This window comes from Notothenia rossii (genome assembly GCF_949606895.1).
Source record: "Notothenia rossii genome assembly, chromosome: 6".
Taxonomy (NCBI): domain Eukaryota; kingdom Metazoa; phylum Chordata; class Actinopteri; order Perciformes; family Nototheniidae; genus Notothenia; species Notothenia rossii.
Genome location: NC_136909.1, coordinates 53174508 through 53188571, shown reverse-complemented (window position 1 = coordinate 53188571; position 14064 = coordinate 53174508). Strand labels below are relative to the sequence as shown.

Below are 14064 nucleotides of genomic sequence, written 5' to 3'. Positions count from 1 at the left end.
AGCAACATTAAGAGATTTATGGATACATCTCTCAACACCCAGATGAAACACAACTGTAAGCAGATGTTATTTTTCTTTATGGATATTTTACAAATCACTCCCCTTTCAAACTGTATTCTTGTTTTACTGCCATATAGTATTTCATAACTGTTTTTCCTTTATTCTCTTATTTTTTTTATAACTATAATGATCATATGAAGGTGTGCCGCGGAAATAATCTTTTGAATAATTTTTGACCAAACCGTTTGAGACCCACTGAGATAACTTAGACTAAAGTTAACTATCGAAACACTCAGAGAGTCCTTTAGCTCACCTTAGCCTCTCAGTCTGAGAGGAGAGCTCTCCTCCAGCTTGTTGTGGAACAAACAGCTCCGTATGTCCGTTAGTGCAGCTAGCTAACCAGATGCTAACAACACGGTCCCTGCTGCTGGCACCGGTCCCTCTCTCTCTCCCCCTCTCTCACACACAGTAAATGCGCTATTTCCGCACACACACAGAGCCGCGAGCTTGAATGGCACAAGCACACTTTTATTTCCATGCAACTCTCTGATTGGTCTGGTGTCTTGCCTCTGTTGCATTCACTGAACACGGGAAATTACATTCCTGCCGTCCTTTCTAGTGTCTTGATGAGGTTCACGTAAAGCACCGTTAATGTATTATATTATTGAGGTAGAATTTTCCGGGGCTACAGAAAAAACATTCGGGGCAGGCCAAAATATTATTTTACCAACAATGTGGAATTTATTGGCTACATATTACACAGATTATGCACAGCGGGAGCAGCAATAACCGTCAAATAATAATTCAGACAGGGGAGCTCCGCACCCCCTGCCTGCCACTAGGGGGTGCTGCAGCGCCCTCAGCACCCCCCTTCCCGCGCCCATGGCTTCCACTGACCATTTCTCTCCTTCATCCACCATCTCCTTCAGACAGCGTGTGATAGGCACATAATGTGATTTAACCGCAAAGACGCATCGCCATTTGCTCGCCCAACGCGTGTCACTGGGTTGCCCAATTTCCTTTGCCTTCATCTCGAGTGTTTTCTGCATCGCCAGAAACCTGTGGTGGTTGCTTGGTTCTGAAAACACGGAGTACAGCTTATCAATAACATTTAACGTCATTTTGATGTCTCTGTTGACTGTGCATGATTCCACCAGGACCAGATTAAGTTTATGGGCCATGCAGTGTACGTAGATGGCAAAGGGGTAATCTTCCTTGATACGCTGCTGCACTCCAGTTAAATGCCCAGACATAACTGAGGCCCCATCATACGACTGTGCGACTATTGGGACGTCCTGCAGTCCACATGACTCCAACCCCTTCTTGATACCCTCAACAATCCCAGCAGCATCTCGGGAGGCAGAGCAGTCAATGAAGCAGATTAATCGCTCCTTAACCTGTAGCTTTTCTGCATATCTGATACACACAGACAGTTGTTCAGACTTTGATGATTTGGCCTCATCCGCGATAACCGTGAAAAAACCAGTCTCACGCACTGCATTTGCTATTTCCTCTCTGACTAGCTCTGCACACAAAGAGATGACCTCATTTTGAAAATCTGGACTTGTACAATTAAAGTACTTCTCATCCTGCATTTTGCGGAAACTTGGGTCATACTTGCCGAGGAAGTCGCACAGACTCAAAAAGTTTCCCTTTGTTTCATCATCATCATCCGGCTTGCTTTTATCTGTTTCTGTATCGACTGTATTTGTGTGCTTTTTTTCATTTTTATTTTCTTGTATTTCCTTTTTTCTCCATTGTATTTCCCGATGTCCACGGAAAGGGAGGCCCAGTTGAGACAGCAGCTTAACGACATCCACGACCTTTGTCAAATACTCCCTGTTTTTATCCACTGTGTTCTGGTGACTGGTTGACAAGTGGACTCTGACAGATCCATGCTTTTCAGTTTCCTTGTAGCCCTCCCACAGTCGCATGCAGGGCTTGTGTTTTTCACAAGAGCTATGCTTTATCAGCCTCTCAGTTAGCTTACTCCAATATCGCCCGCCTTGTTTAGCTAGTGTGTCTTCCTCCTCTCCAATCTCCTTGGAAAAGTGGCGGCAACAAAAACAAAACACTGCGTCCCTTAAAACCGAGTACTCCAGCCACGGATGCTTGTTATAAAAGAATGCAGAAAAGCAACGATTTCTATCTCCAATTTTGTGTCTTGGGAAAACGGGAAGCACTGGCTGTTTGGGGCCCACACTTTTATCTCCTAGGTCACTGGGAAGTTGACCGCCATCAGAGGCTGTCTCACAGGGATTGCAAGCGGCGGGAGCTGCGGTGCCGACCGGCGCCAAGATGTGGTGGCTAGTCGACGGGCGAGGCGGGACTGGCGGGTCCGGAGCAGGTGCAGCTTGGGTGGCAGCAACGGTGGCGCTGGAACTTGAATCCGAAACTGGAGTTGTTTTGGTTGCGAAGAACCTGCGTATATCCATTTTTTTAGTCTTCTCCTGTCAGGTTTTGGCGGCTGGCAGACTCGACTTGTCTGAATTTGAGTGCTCAAAGTGCGCATGTGCGTGCAGCGTGTGAGGGCGCAGCAGCTGCACAGATCGTCTGTGTAGACTCATTTTTGAGTAATGTTCTGTCTCTGACAGCAGTACTGTTACGTCCCAACTAGGGGAAGAGGAATGCAACACACACCAGTATGGAATTGGTATTAATTATAAGTGTTTATTTAAAACAGCTGTGAACAAAATGGCAGGCAAGCAGCCTGAAACAAACAAAGGCGCCAAAAGGGCACAGGTTGACAAATAACCAACTAAAGGAGGACTCAAAAAGGGAGTCTTAAGACATACAGGGAAAATACATACTAATATACTAAATAAGGAACGAAACAAAACCTCACTCTAAAAGTGGTACAACTAACACAAATAATCTATACAGAAACACAGCTAAACTACAGGCAACAGTCACAAATCCTAACTATACTCTAAACACTAACTAAGCTACTCTACACTCTAACTAATCACACAAGTTTTAACCCCAGAACAAAGAGCAAGTAGCGAGAGGCATCTGTCCACCTACAGAGCCTCCAGAATGAGGATTGTCCCCAAGCTTTGTAGTCATCTCCAGCAGGTGTGCGCCGGCTGTGCGCTGCGATTGGAGTGCGTCGGGCCCGGCGTGCTCCAATCGCAATCTTCAGGAGGCGGACCAGGAGATGGGAGCCAATACCGGGAGGGCAACCGCACAGCTCATTTACATAGAACACACAGCTGAAAACACTCAAACGATCAGGAAGGCAGCAGCCGTAACACTCCCCCCCTTAAGACACAAACCCACAGGTTTTGTGAACCTAAGCACTCTAACGAAATTCCTAATAACACACATTCATCACAAACTCAACCTGGACACACTAACATCTCAAACTCAACCTGGATAAGCATTGGCCAACACATTCTCTGAACCCTTTAATGACGGGTGTCTACTGCTGTAGTCCCGCACAATCAGAGCCCATTGCATGAGCCGCTGGTTGTGCTTGGACACGCTGGGGCAGAATATGAATGGATCGTAACAGGTACACATCACAATTGGCCAAAGGCTGGGTCCAACATCAATCTTAGCATGTTGTAGAGCCAACACTAACACTAAGATCCGATACACGAGCTGACGCTCTCGGGTTACCGGGAGTGTCGAGAAGTCTAGAGGCTTGTCTGAGCCGGCGTGTTGCGCCAGTCTCGCGACATCCTCACGAGGAGGAGGGGGAGCCACAATTTCTGGCTTCTCCTCGGACACAGCTTCATCTGAAGGCACAGGCACAATCACAGGATCAGCTAATGAAACATCAGGGTCACATTTACTTGCCTGTGCGCGTGCACGTGTAGCCAGGCCAATGCCTTTAGGCGGGGATATATTCTGCCGCTGTTCCTTGCGTTTCAGAGCTGCGCAATTGGCGATGACATGTCCAGGTTTATGACAGTAAAAACACTCCCTCTCTTCTCTGTTCACGTTACACGCATTTGCTGGCTGAGTAAATGGTGCGGCTGACACACGGCGGGATCTCTCCGTAGAGACAGGGGAAAACACAGTTTTATGCATCAGCACATACTCATCAGCTAACACAGCGGCAGCAGAGAGAGAGTTTACCCTTTGTTTGTTCACGTACTCCGCAATGCGATCAGGCAAACACTTCTTAAACTCCTCCAACATGATCAATTCTCTCAGAGAAGAATAATCCGTAGCATTACATGAAGCAATCCACTTAGCAAAACACATTCCCTTTTTCCTAGCGAACTCTACGTGCGTTTGATCAGGACTCTTCCTATCGTGTCTAAACTTTTGCCGGTAAGCTTCAGGAACTAACTCATACACTCTGAGGATGGCACCTTTTACTGAGTCATACTGCAGGCTGTCCTCTAACGTGAGAGCCACAACTGCTTCCCGAGCTTTTCCATGTAATTTGCACGTTACCATCAGAGCCCAAACTTCAACCGGCCAGCGCAATGCTGTAGCAATGCTCTCGAATGCGCTAAAATAGGCATCCACCTCAGTCTCACAGAATGTTGGCACTAGCGAAATGTTGTTACTCACGTCAAAGGCAGGTGGAGGAGGTGGAGATGGCAAGTTTCTTCCGGCAGAGTCAAAAGCACCGGATGCGCGCAGTTGGGAGTCTAGCTCCATCTGCCGAATCCGTATCTGGACTTCCTTATCTGCCTCGATTTTCTTTAGCTCCAACTGAAACTGCCTGTCTTGCTCCCTGTCTTTTGCCTCCAACTGAAGTCGGGCGAGGCGGACTTTAAGTTTATTCCCTTCCCGGGAATCTGTACTACCAACCGGAGAGGGTGGACATTTACGAGGCGGCCTGAGCAGTGCTTCACACGGCTCGCCCCCCTCGCTGCCACTACCCTCTGGTTTAGCACGGTCATTTGGCACAGTGAGCTCAGCTTGTGCAGGCCGCACCAGAAAACCCCTTTCCACCAACTCATCCACCACCAGAGCCTTTAACTCTTTTTTTAACAATTGTTTTGCCACTGGGAGACCGAAATGTTGCGCTATCTCATATAAGTCGTTTCTACGACACTGAACTAACTGCTCATGAGAAGGACAGACCAAAAACGACTCCAAATCAAAAGTTGCCATACTCAGCTAAAACTGCAATCAAACCTTACCAAATTGTTTTTAGCTACACACAACCACTTATAACCCCAGGAAAGTAGTTAATATCCCGGACGAGCCCCCATGTATGTTACGTCCCAACTAGGGGAAGAGGAATGCAACACACACCAGTATGGAATTGGTATTAATTATAAGTGTTTATTTAAAACAGCTGTGAACAAAATGGCAGGCAAGCAGCCTGAAACAAACAAAGGCGCCAAAAGGGCACAGGTTGACAAATAACCAACTAAAGGAGGACTCAAAAAGGGAGTCTTAAGACATACAGGGAAAATACATACTAATATACTAAATAAGGAACGAAACAAAACCTCACTCTAAAAGTGGTACAACTAACACAAATAATCTATACAGAAACACAGCTAAACTACAGGCAACAGTCACAAATCCTAACTATACTCTAAACACTAACTAAGCTACTCTACACTCTAACTAATCACACAAGTTTTAACCCCAGAACAAAGAGCAAGTAGCGAGAGGCATCTGTCCACCTACAGAGCCTCCAGAATGAGGATTGTCCCCAAGCTTTGTAGTCATCTCCAGCAGGTGTGCGCCGGCTGTGCGCTGCGATTGGAGTGCGTCGGGCCCGGCGTGCTCCAATCGCAATCTTCAGGAGGCGGACCAGGAGATGGGAGCCAATACCGGGAGGGCAACCGCACAGCTCATTTACATAGAACACACAGCTGAAAACACTCAAACGATCAGGAAGGCAGCAGCCGTAACAAGTACACACTGAGACAATATGTTTGTGGATTTAAATTGATTATGTTTATTGAGTTTGCATTTATTGATATAGCGTTCCAGAGTTATATTTATCTAGGCCACCTACTATCTGTACATCATAACTAAAAAAAAAAAAAAAAAGACTCCGGCCACCAGGGGGTGCCGGGCACCCCGGGAACCCCCCCAAACTTCGCCTATGCCTGAGAGAACCATTCAAAGCTTTATAAACCAGTAGCAGTATTTTTAAAACAGTTCTTTAAGGTAACGGAGTAAACCACCGGTTGTTATTTACTGACATTAGGCAGATCTTTTTTTTTTTTTTTTTCTTCTTCTCTTTTCCTGTGTCTACTAAGATACTTTTAGACACACTTTGATGTGTGCAACACTTAACAACTGGTAGAACATGAAGTATTTTGTAAGGAATTTGGTTTCTTTTTTAATGGCCTAGGCAGATTTTGTTTTTTTTCTCTTGCCAAGATACTTTTAGACACACTTTGAGGTATGCAAAACCTTAAAACTAGAAAATGAAGTACATTGTCTGATTACATTTTTTCGAAAAGGTAAGTTTGTGATTTTTAGACCTTTTTGTTTTTTACTGACACTCGGGCAGATTTTGTGTGTAATTCTCTCACAAAGGAACTGTAAGATACACTTTTTATGTGTGCAAAGCCTTAAACATGAATACGTTTTCTTTAAAGGTACTTTTGATTTTAACGCTATTTCAATGGAACATTCCAGTTTTCATTGACACCAATGCTTGTTTCTCTTTTCTCGTGTTATTAAGATACTTTTAGACACACTTTAATGTATGCAACAATTAACAACTGGTAGAATATGAAGTAATTTGTAAGGAATTTGGTTTCTTTTTAATGGCCTAGGCAGATTTTGGCTTTTTTCTCTTGCCAAGATACTTCTAGACACACTTTGAGGTATGCAAAACCTTAAAACTAGAAAATGAATTACATTGTCTGATTAGATTTTTTCTTAAAGACTGTTTCTCTAAAAGGTATGTTTGTGATTTTAGCACTTTTTTTACTGACACTCGGCAGATTTGTGTGTAATTCTCTCACAAAGGAACTGTAAGATAAACTTTTTATGTATGCAAAACATTAAACATGAATACATTTTCTTTAAAGGTACTTTTGAATTTAACGCTATTTCAATGGAACATTCCAGTTTTTGTTGACATCAATGCTTTGTTCTCTTTTCTTGTGTTACTAAGATACTTTTAGACAGACTTTGATGTATGCAACACTTAACAACTGATAGAAATATGAAGTACTTTGTAAGGAATTTGGTTTCTTTTTAATGGCCTCTGCAGATTAGGGCTTTTTTTTTTGTCTCTTGCCAAGATACTTTTAGACACACTTTGAGGTATGCAAAGCCTTAAAACTAGAAAATGAAGTACATTGTCTCATTATATTTGTTCTTAAAGACTATTTATCTAAAAAGCAAGATTGTGATTTTAACAGTTTTTACTGACACTGGGCAGATTTGTGTGTAATTCTCTCATAAAGGAACTTTAAGATACACTTTTTATGTATGCAAAACCTTAAAGGCCATGTAATGCATCTAACACAGGTGTTTTTTAACATGTAGTTTAGATATCACCAGAATAAAAATAAATAAAAATGTTTCAAGTTTCGTCATAATTAAATGACATATACGTTAAAAACCGATGTTGGTTCCGAAGTTTGCCGAGTACGCCCCCGATCACTCCCGAACGAGCGGTGACGTCACACGTGGCAAACATTGCCATTTGATCAAATCAGTCCGAATGGCAAGCAACGCGATAACTTCAGACAGCGACAGCGACAGCGACAGCGATCATTCAAGCTCAGATTCGGTGGGTTATCTGGATACAGTTACAGAAGTAGAGAGTGAACCAGCTAGCCTTTCACTTCAAGGCATCTTGCCTTATAAGTACGAGCCTCCTGCCCAGCAATCGAACAACGAGGCAGAAACTTGTGAAAGAGAAGCGGATTCCGCAGCCGGCGAGACTCGAGTCGGCAATACTGAATGGTAAATTCTGTTTTATTTAATTTGACCTGCACTAAATGTCGATCTTAATTTGTCATCTGTTCCTCACACGTCCGGCAGATATTGTTTTGTTTTTTAATGTTATGTACAATATTCAGGTGTACATGTCAATGCTGTGAAAGCATGCCCACTGCAGATGAATGTGTATGCTGCAGAGAGATCTGGCAGGTGATGGAACAAATAGACAGTTTGCAACCTACTGACCAGATAGCAGAGTCCTGCATCGGGTCGGGTATCCGCGGGTACCCGACGGGTGACCCGCAAAAAAGGTGATTTGCGGGTGGTATTTTTTCAAACGCTTTTTTCCGGGTTCGCTTCTGGGTAAAACAAAGATGATGCGGGTCCGGTTGCGGGTGTTGCATAATAAATATATTTAAACAATAATAATTTAGTTTAATGTTTAAATCCTCAGACCTCTCCTCCGCGGTACCGAGCATAATCATAACCTCTGCAGTGCATCTATCTGCTGCTGAGCGCACCACATTCTGAATGGCTGAGGTGAAGCTCTCTATAGCGGAGAATACAGCATTTTCAATAACTCTTCCTCAAGAGCGAAATCCAACGTCTGGGAGGCTTTTGGTGTCATCCTAGATGGAGAAAATAAACAACATCCCAGGCTTTTTGAGCCAAATATGCAACTGCGTGTGTTAATAATTGCACGTTGTCACTGCTTATATATATGCGGGTTCGGGTCGGGTTGCGGATCATGTGCCGGCGGGTCGGGTCGGGTTGCAGAACTAATTGGCAATATGTGCGGGTAGCGGGGCGGGTTCGGTACTGCACGTCACGGGTGCGGGGCGGGAGCGGGTCTTGAAAATCAGACCCGTGCAGGACTCTGCCAGATAGAAGACACCGACGAGAAACCAAGGTGCATTATTAGCCACCCAGGCTTTAGAGAAGGCTGTCTCAGTGTTTGGACACTGAAAATAGCGTATCTTCAATACAAACAACAACACAGAGCAGTTGATGGCCCACTACACCAGTAAGTAAATATTGATTGACCCAACTGCCTATTGCAGCTTTGCTTTCATATAATACTTTTAGTCGCTACAGATATGGTACACTTTTAAAGATACCATTAAAGTCTTTCAAGCAGTCAAAAACAGCTTGGCTTTTATTTTTTCTGTGTATGCAAGTTCAATGTATGCTTGGGAAAAGAAACAACTACACATGTGAGGAAATATATAAGAGGTCTATGATTCTGTCAAGCAGTCATGTAAAACCTCATATTTATTTTGTACAAGTAAAATACAAATATCATGTTATAAGCCAATTTGTAACCATTGCTACATAATAGTACTACATAACATTTTATTTTTCTCCAAATATATTTATAATCTGTATACTTTTTTTTCATTAGGAAGTATCGATATACAGCTTATCGACAGTTTGTACGTTGGTGCTGGGGTGTACTCGGCCCAAAAATCAGAATCCCGCTGCCTGCATGTGCTGTAACCGAGATACGGAAGACTTACCCTGAACCGGGAGGCCGCTATCAGGGATTTCAATGGCCAAATCTGTAATTTGACATAAGTCATGCAGCTGAACTGGTTAAAATGGTTTCGCATGATGTAAATAATTTACAAAGTACATCATTTACAATATTATTTTTCCAAAGAAACATGTAAATAAAACAACATTTTCCAAATCGCAAATTTGTAAGATTGTATTAATTTACTGTTTGATAAATAAAAAAGGGTTCTTTTGTTAATTTTTCACTTGTAACATTTTATCTTTATTGCAGTGTACATTAGTCTATTTTGGTATATGTGCGAGCCCACAAATAATTAAAAGTGGTAAAAATAATAAAGATATTCAGACGTAATTCATTTTTGGCCTTACTTATTTCACTTCAACTTTTATATATTTCAGTCACTAGGCAAGTTCACTGTACTCTGGTGACATTTAGCTCAAGCTGGCATAACACCTGTAGTAACTTAATTCTGACCCGAGTTTTGTGCACAATCTTCCAGCACCCATGATCAATGTTTATAGCAATCAGGAAACATTCACAGCTCACAATTACACATCGCTTCCCCATCATGAATTGTTAGATAAAAAAAGTTTAGCGAGGTCCGGTTACACATATGTTGAGCGAAAATAGCGGAAGGATACAAAACAAACAATCCAGACGAGGCTGGTGTTTGCCACGTGTGACGTCACACAGCTGGGTTAATGGCTGGCAAGCTTTTTGCTACCGGAGCGGAATAACACGGGAAAGTGGCACACATTTCATGTTATTTGGGGGGTATTTATGGAAAGAATCATTGATGTTGATATGTCAAATGAAACAGTGGAAAGTGATGAAGCGATTTATTAACACAGAATAACATTTATTTTGGACATTACATGGACTTTAAACATTTTTGAATATAAAATACTTTTGTCTGAATACATTTTCTTTAAAGGCACTTTGTGATTTTAACGCTATTTCAGTGGATCAATCCAGTTTTGTTAACATCAATGCTTTTTTCTCTTTTTCTTGTGTTACTAAGATACTTTTAGACACACTTTGATGTATGCAACACTTAACAACTGGTAGAATATGAAGTACTTTTTAAGGAATTTGTTTTCTTTTTAATGGCCGTTTTTTTAAAACACTTGTTCAGTTAAACAATGGGTTTTTTTTCTGATAACCTTACATATTTTAGTTATTTTCTGCTACCAAGATACTTCTAGATACAAATTGATGTACGCAACACTTAACAAAGGATATCATATGAAGTACTTTGAAAGGAATGGATTTTTCTTTAATGGGTTCAAAAACTTTAGAACGGGGTAACATATTCATTAATTTGTAGTGAATTGAGTTTCTTTTTTTGATTTTCAACATACTATTGTACACAATGACTTTTCCATATTTTCTTTTTTTTTTCTCACAAACTATACTTTTGACTTATTCTGTAAAATCATGAAAAACTATTACTTATTCTAAAATTTGACCTCTTGCTGCTTGGTTGGAAATGATAGATGAAAAAGCTACAAAGCTTAAATAAGTTTTTTAAAAACTCTCAATTCTACAGATGGCTCCCCCCACTCAACGCAATAAGTCCCTCCCTCCACTCAGCAAATCATCTAAAACTAGGACCCCCACTACGACGACAGTTTGAAAACTAGCCATGGATCTGAGAAAAACCAAGTCTCCCCCCTTGAGTTGCAGCCAGGAACAAACTCCTGGACTACCATCATCACCACCATTTTGGACACCCGAATCTTGCAGTACTACTACTGCGTATTTTGCTCCTTGGGCCAAGACATCTCTGTTTATGGACACAGTGAAATCGGTGTTGGTTGATATTGTGGATGGGGTGAAACATCGGTACAGAGAAGAAATAGGCAACGGATGCCGAGTCAGTCACCCCGGCCAGAGGCAACACGATTGTCTGAATGACATGCCCGATTTTTTCTTCAGAAACAATTACAACGCGTTAATGAAAAGACTCTGGCTCACCACATAAGTAATAGTTTGTCATGATTTTACAGAATAAGTAAAAAGTATAGTTTGTCAGAAAAAAAAAGAAAATATGGAAAAGTCTTTGTTTACAATAGTATGTTGAAAATAAAAAAAAGAAACTCAATTCACTACAAAATAATGAATATTTTACCCCGTTCTAAAGTTTTTGAACCCATTAAAGAAAAACCCATTCCTTACAAAGTACTTCATATTATACCCTTTGTTACGTGTTGCGTACATCAATGTGTATCTAAAAGCATATTGGTAGCAGAAAATAACTAAAATATGTAAGGTTATCAGAAAAAAAAAACATTGTTTAACTGAACAAGTGTTTTAAAAAATGGCCATTAAAAAGAAAACGAATTCCTTAAAAAGTACTTCATATTCTACCGTTGTTAAGTGTTGTATACATCAAAGTGTGTCTAAAAGTATCTTAGTAACACAAGAAAAAGAGAAAAAAGCATTGATGTTAACAAAACTGGATTGATCCAGTGAAATAGCATTAAAATCACAAAGTGCCTTTAAAGAAAATGTATTCAGACAAAAGTATTTTATTTTCAAAAATGTTTAAGGTTTTGCATACATAAAAAGTGTATCTTACAGTTCCTTTGTGAGAGAATTACACACAAATCTGCCCAGTGTCAGTAAAAAGTCTTAAAATCACAAACTTGCCTTTTAGATAAACAGTCTTTAAGAAAAAATATAATGAGACAATGTACTTCATTTTCTAGTTTTAAGGTTTTGCATACCTCAAAGTGTGTCTAAAAGTATCTTGGCAAGAGAAAAAAAAAAAGCCCTTATCTGCCTAGGCCATTAAAAAGAAACCGAATTCCTTACAAAGTACTTCATATTTCTACCAGTTGTTAAGTGTTGCATACATCAACGTCTGTCTAAAAGTATCATACTGATGTCAACAAAAACTGGAATGTTCCATTGAAATAGCGTTAAAATCAAATAATAATAATAATAATAATACATAATATTTATATAGCGCCTTTCACGAAACCCAAGGTCGCTTCACAAGTCGGGCAAGGGGGGGGAGTAGGGGAAAAGAGGCAGACAGGTCAGGGAGGGCGGGGCAAGCAAGTAGCGGAAAAATAAAAATAAACCTATCAAACTAACTATATAGTGGGGAAAGCCTTGGTGAAAAGGTGCGTTTTGAGGGCTTTTTTGAAAGTGTCCAAGGTTGGGGTGCTGCGGATTTCGGGGGGGAGAGAGTTCCAGAGGGTGGGGGATGCTACACTGAAAGCTCTGTCACCGAAAGTCCGCAACCTGGTGCGGGGGGTAGAGAGGAGATCCTGTCCAGACGATCGGAGCTTCCGGGATGGAGTGTGGTGGCGGAGAAGGTCAGACAGGTATTGGGGGGCGAGGACATGGAGGCATTTGTAGGTCAGAAGAAGGAGTTTATATGTGATACGGTGCTTGACTGGGAGCCAGTGGAGGTGGATGAGGGTGGGGGTGATGTGCTGCCAGGGCTTGGTGTGAGTGAGCACCCTGGTAGCCGAGTTCTGCACATACTGGAGCCTGTCCAGGGCTTTACTGGGAACCCCGAACAGGACTCCGTTGCAGTAGTCCAACCGGGAGGAGACGAAAGCATGGATGAGGGTCTCGGCCACGGAATCGGAGAGTGATGGTCGTAGATGGGAGATGTTCCTGAGGTGATAGAAGGCAGACTTGGTGACGGATTTGATATGTGACTGAAATGAGAGAGTTGAGTCAAGGATGACACCCAGGTTACGGACTTCGGGAGACGGGGAGATGGAACAGCCGTCAATGTGGAGGAGGAGATCCCCAACCTTCCGGAGCAGTGCCTTGGGGGCCACAACCATGAGCTCAGTCTTCTTACTGTTGAGTTTGAGTAGATTTGCTGTCATCCAGGTTTTTATGGCATGGAGACAATTGACCAGAGACTGTGGAGGGAGCTGGGCAGATGGTGAGGTGCTGAGATAGAGCTGAGTGTCATCAGCGTAGCAGTGGAAATTGAGACCGAAGTGACGTATGATCTGGCCAAGGGGGAGCATGTAAATGGTGGAAAAGTAGGGGACCAAGCATGGAGCCTTGGGGGACACCATGGTTGAATGAGGCCGGGGGGGAGGATGAGCCGCTGATGCTGACAAACTGAGACCTGGTTGAGAGATAGGACTGAAACCATGACAGAGCTGTGCCAGTGATGCCAAGGTTGTCGGAGAGGCATTTCAGGAGGACTGTACGAGAAACGGGGTCAAAGGCCGCAGAGAGGTCGAGGAGGATGAGAATACTGATTTGTCCGGAGTCAGCAGCGAGAAGGAGGTCATAAGTGATCTTGAGGAGGGCGGTCTCTGTGCTGTGATGTGCTCTGTAGGCTGACTGTAGGGGTTCGTAGAGCTCATGGTTGGACAGATGTTAATGAAGCTGGGCGGCGACTGCTCTTTCCAAGGTTTTACTAAGGAAAGGAAGGTTGGAGATCGGTCGGTAGTTGTTCAGCTCCTCAGGGTCAAGACCAGGCTTCTTGAGGATGGGAGTGATGGAGGCGGTTTTGAAGCAGGAGGGAACTATTCCAGATGACAGAGAGGAGTTGATGATGTCTGTTATGATGGGGCAGAGGGTGGGAAGGCAGGCCTTGACCAGCACCGTGGGCATGGGGTCAAGGGAGGAGGTGGCGGCCTTAGCATTGGTCACCAGCTTCGAGACCAGTGGAACATCCACTGGGGAGAAGGAGGAGAGAGAGCATTGGGGATTGAGGGGTTGAGCTGGGAGTG

At 42.8% G+C, this 14064-nt stretch overlaps 2 protein-coding genes across 2 annotated transcripts in view; one reads left to right on the top strand and one right to left on the bottom strand.

Annotated features, from left to right (window-relative positions):
- Positions 1 to 14064, top strand: part of LOC307044614 (voltage-dependent N-type calcium channel subunit alpha-1B-like) — a 576385-nt gene that overhangs the window by 488692 nt on the left and 73629 nt on the right. The window lies entirely within an intron of this gene.
- On the bottom strand, positions 2651 to 5834 carry LOC307042442 (uncharacterized protein). The gene is made up of 2 exons (XM_079686314.1): positions 3622 to 5834; positions 2651 to 3212 (listed from the first exon to the last, which is right to left on the bottom strand). Exons 1-2 carry the CDS (start codon positions 5074 to 5076, stop codon positions 3192 to 3194), a joined length of 1476 nt encoding a protein of 491 aa, XP_079542440.1. The 5' UTR covers positions 5077 to 5834; the 3' UTR covers positions 2651 to 3191.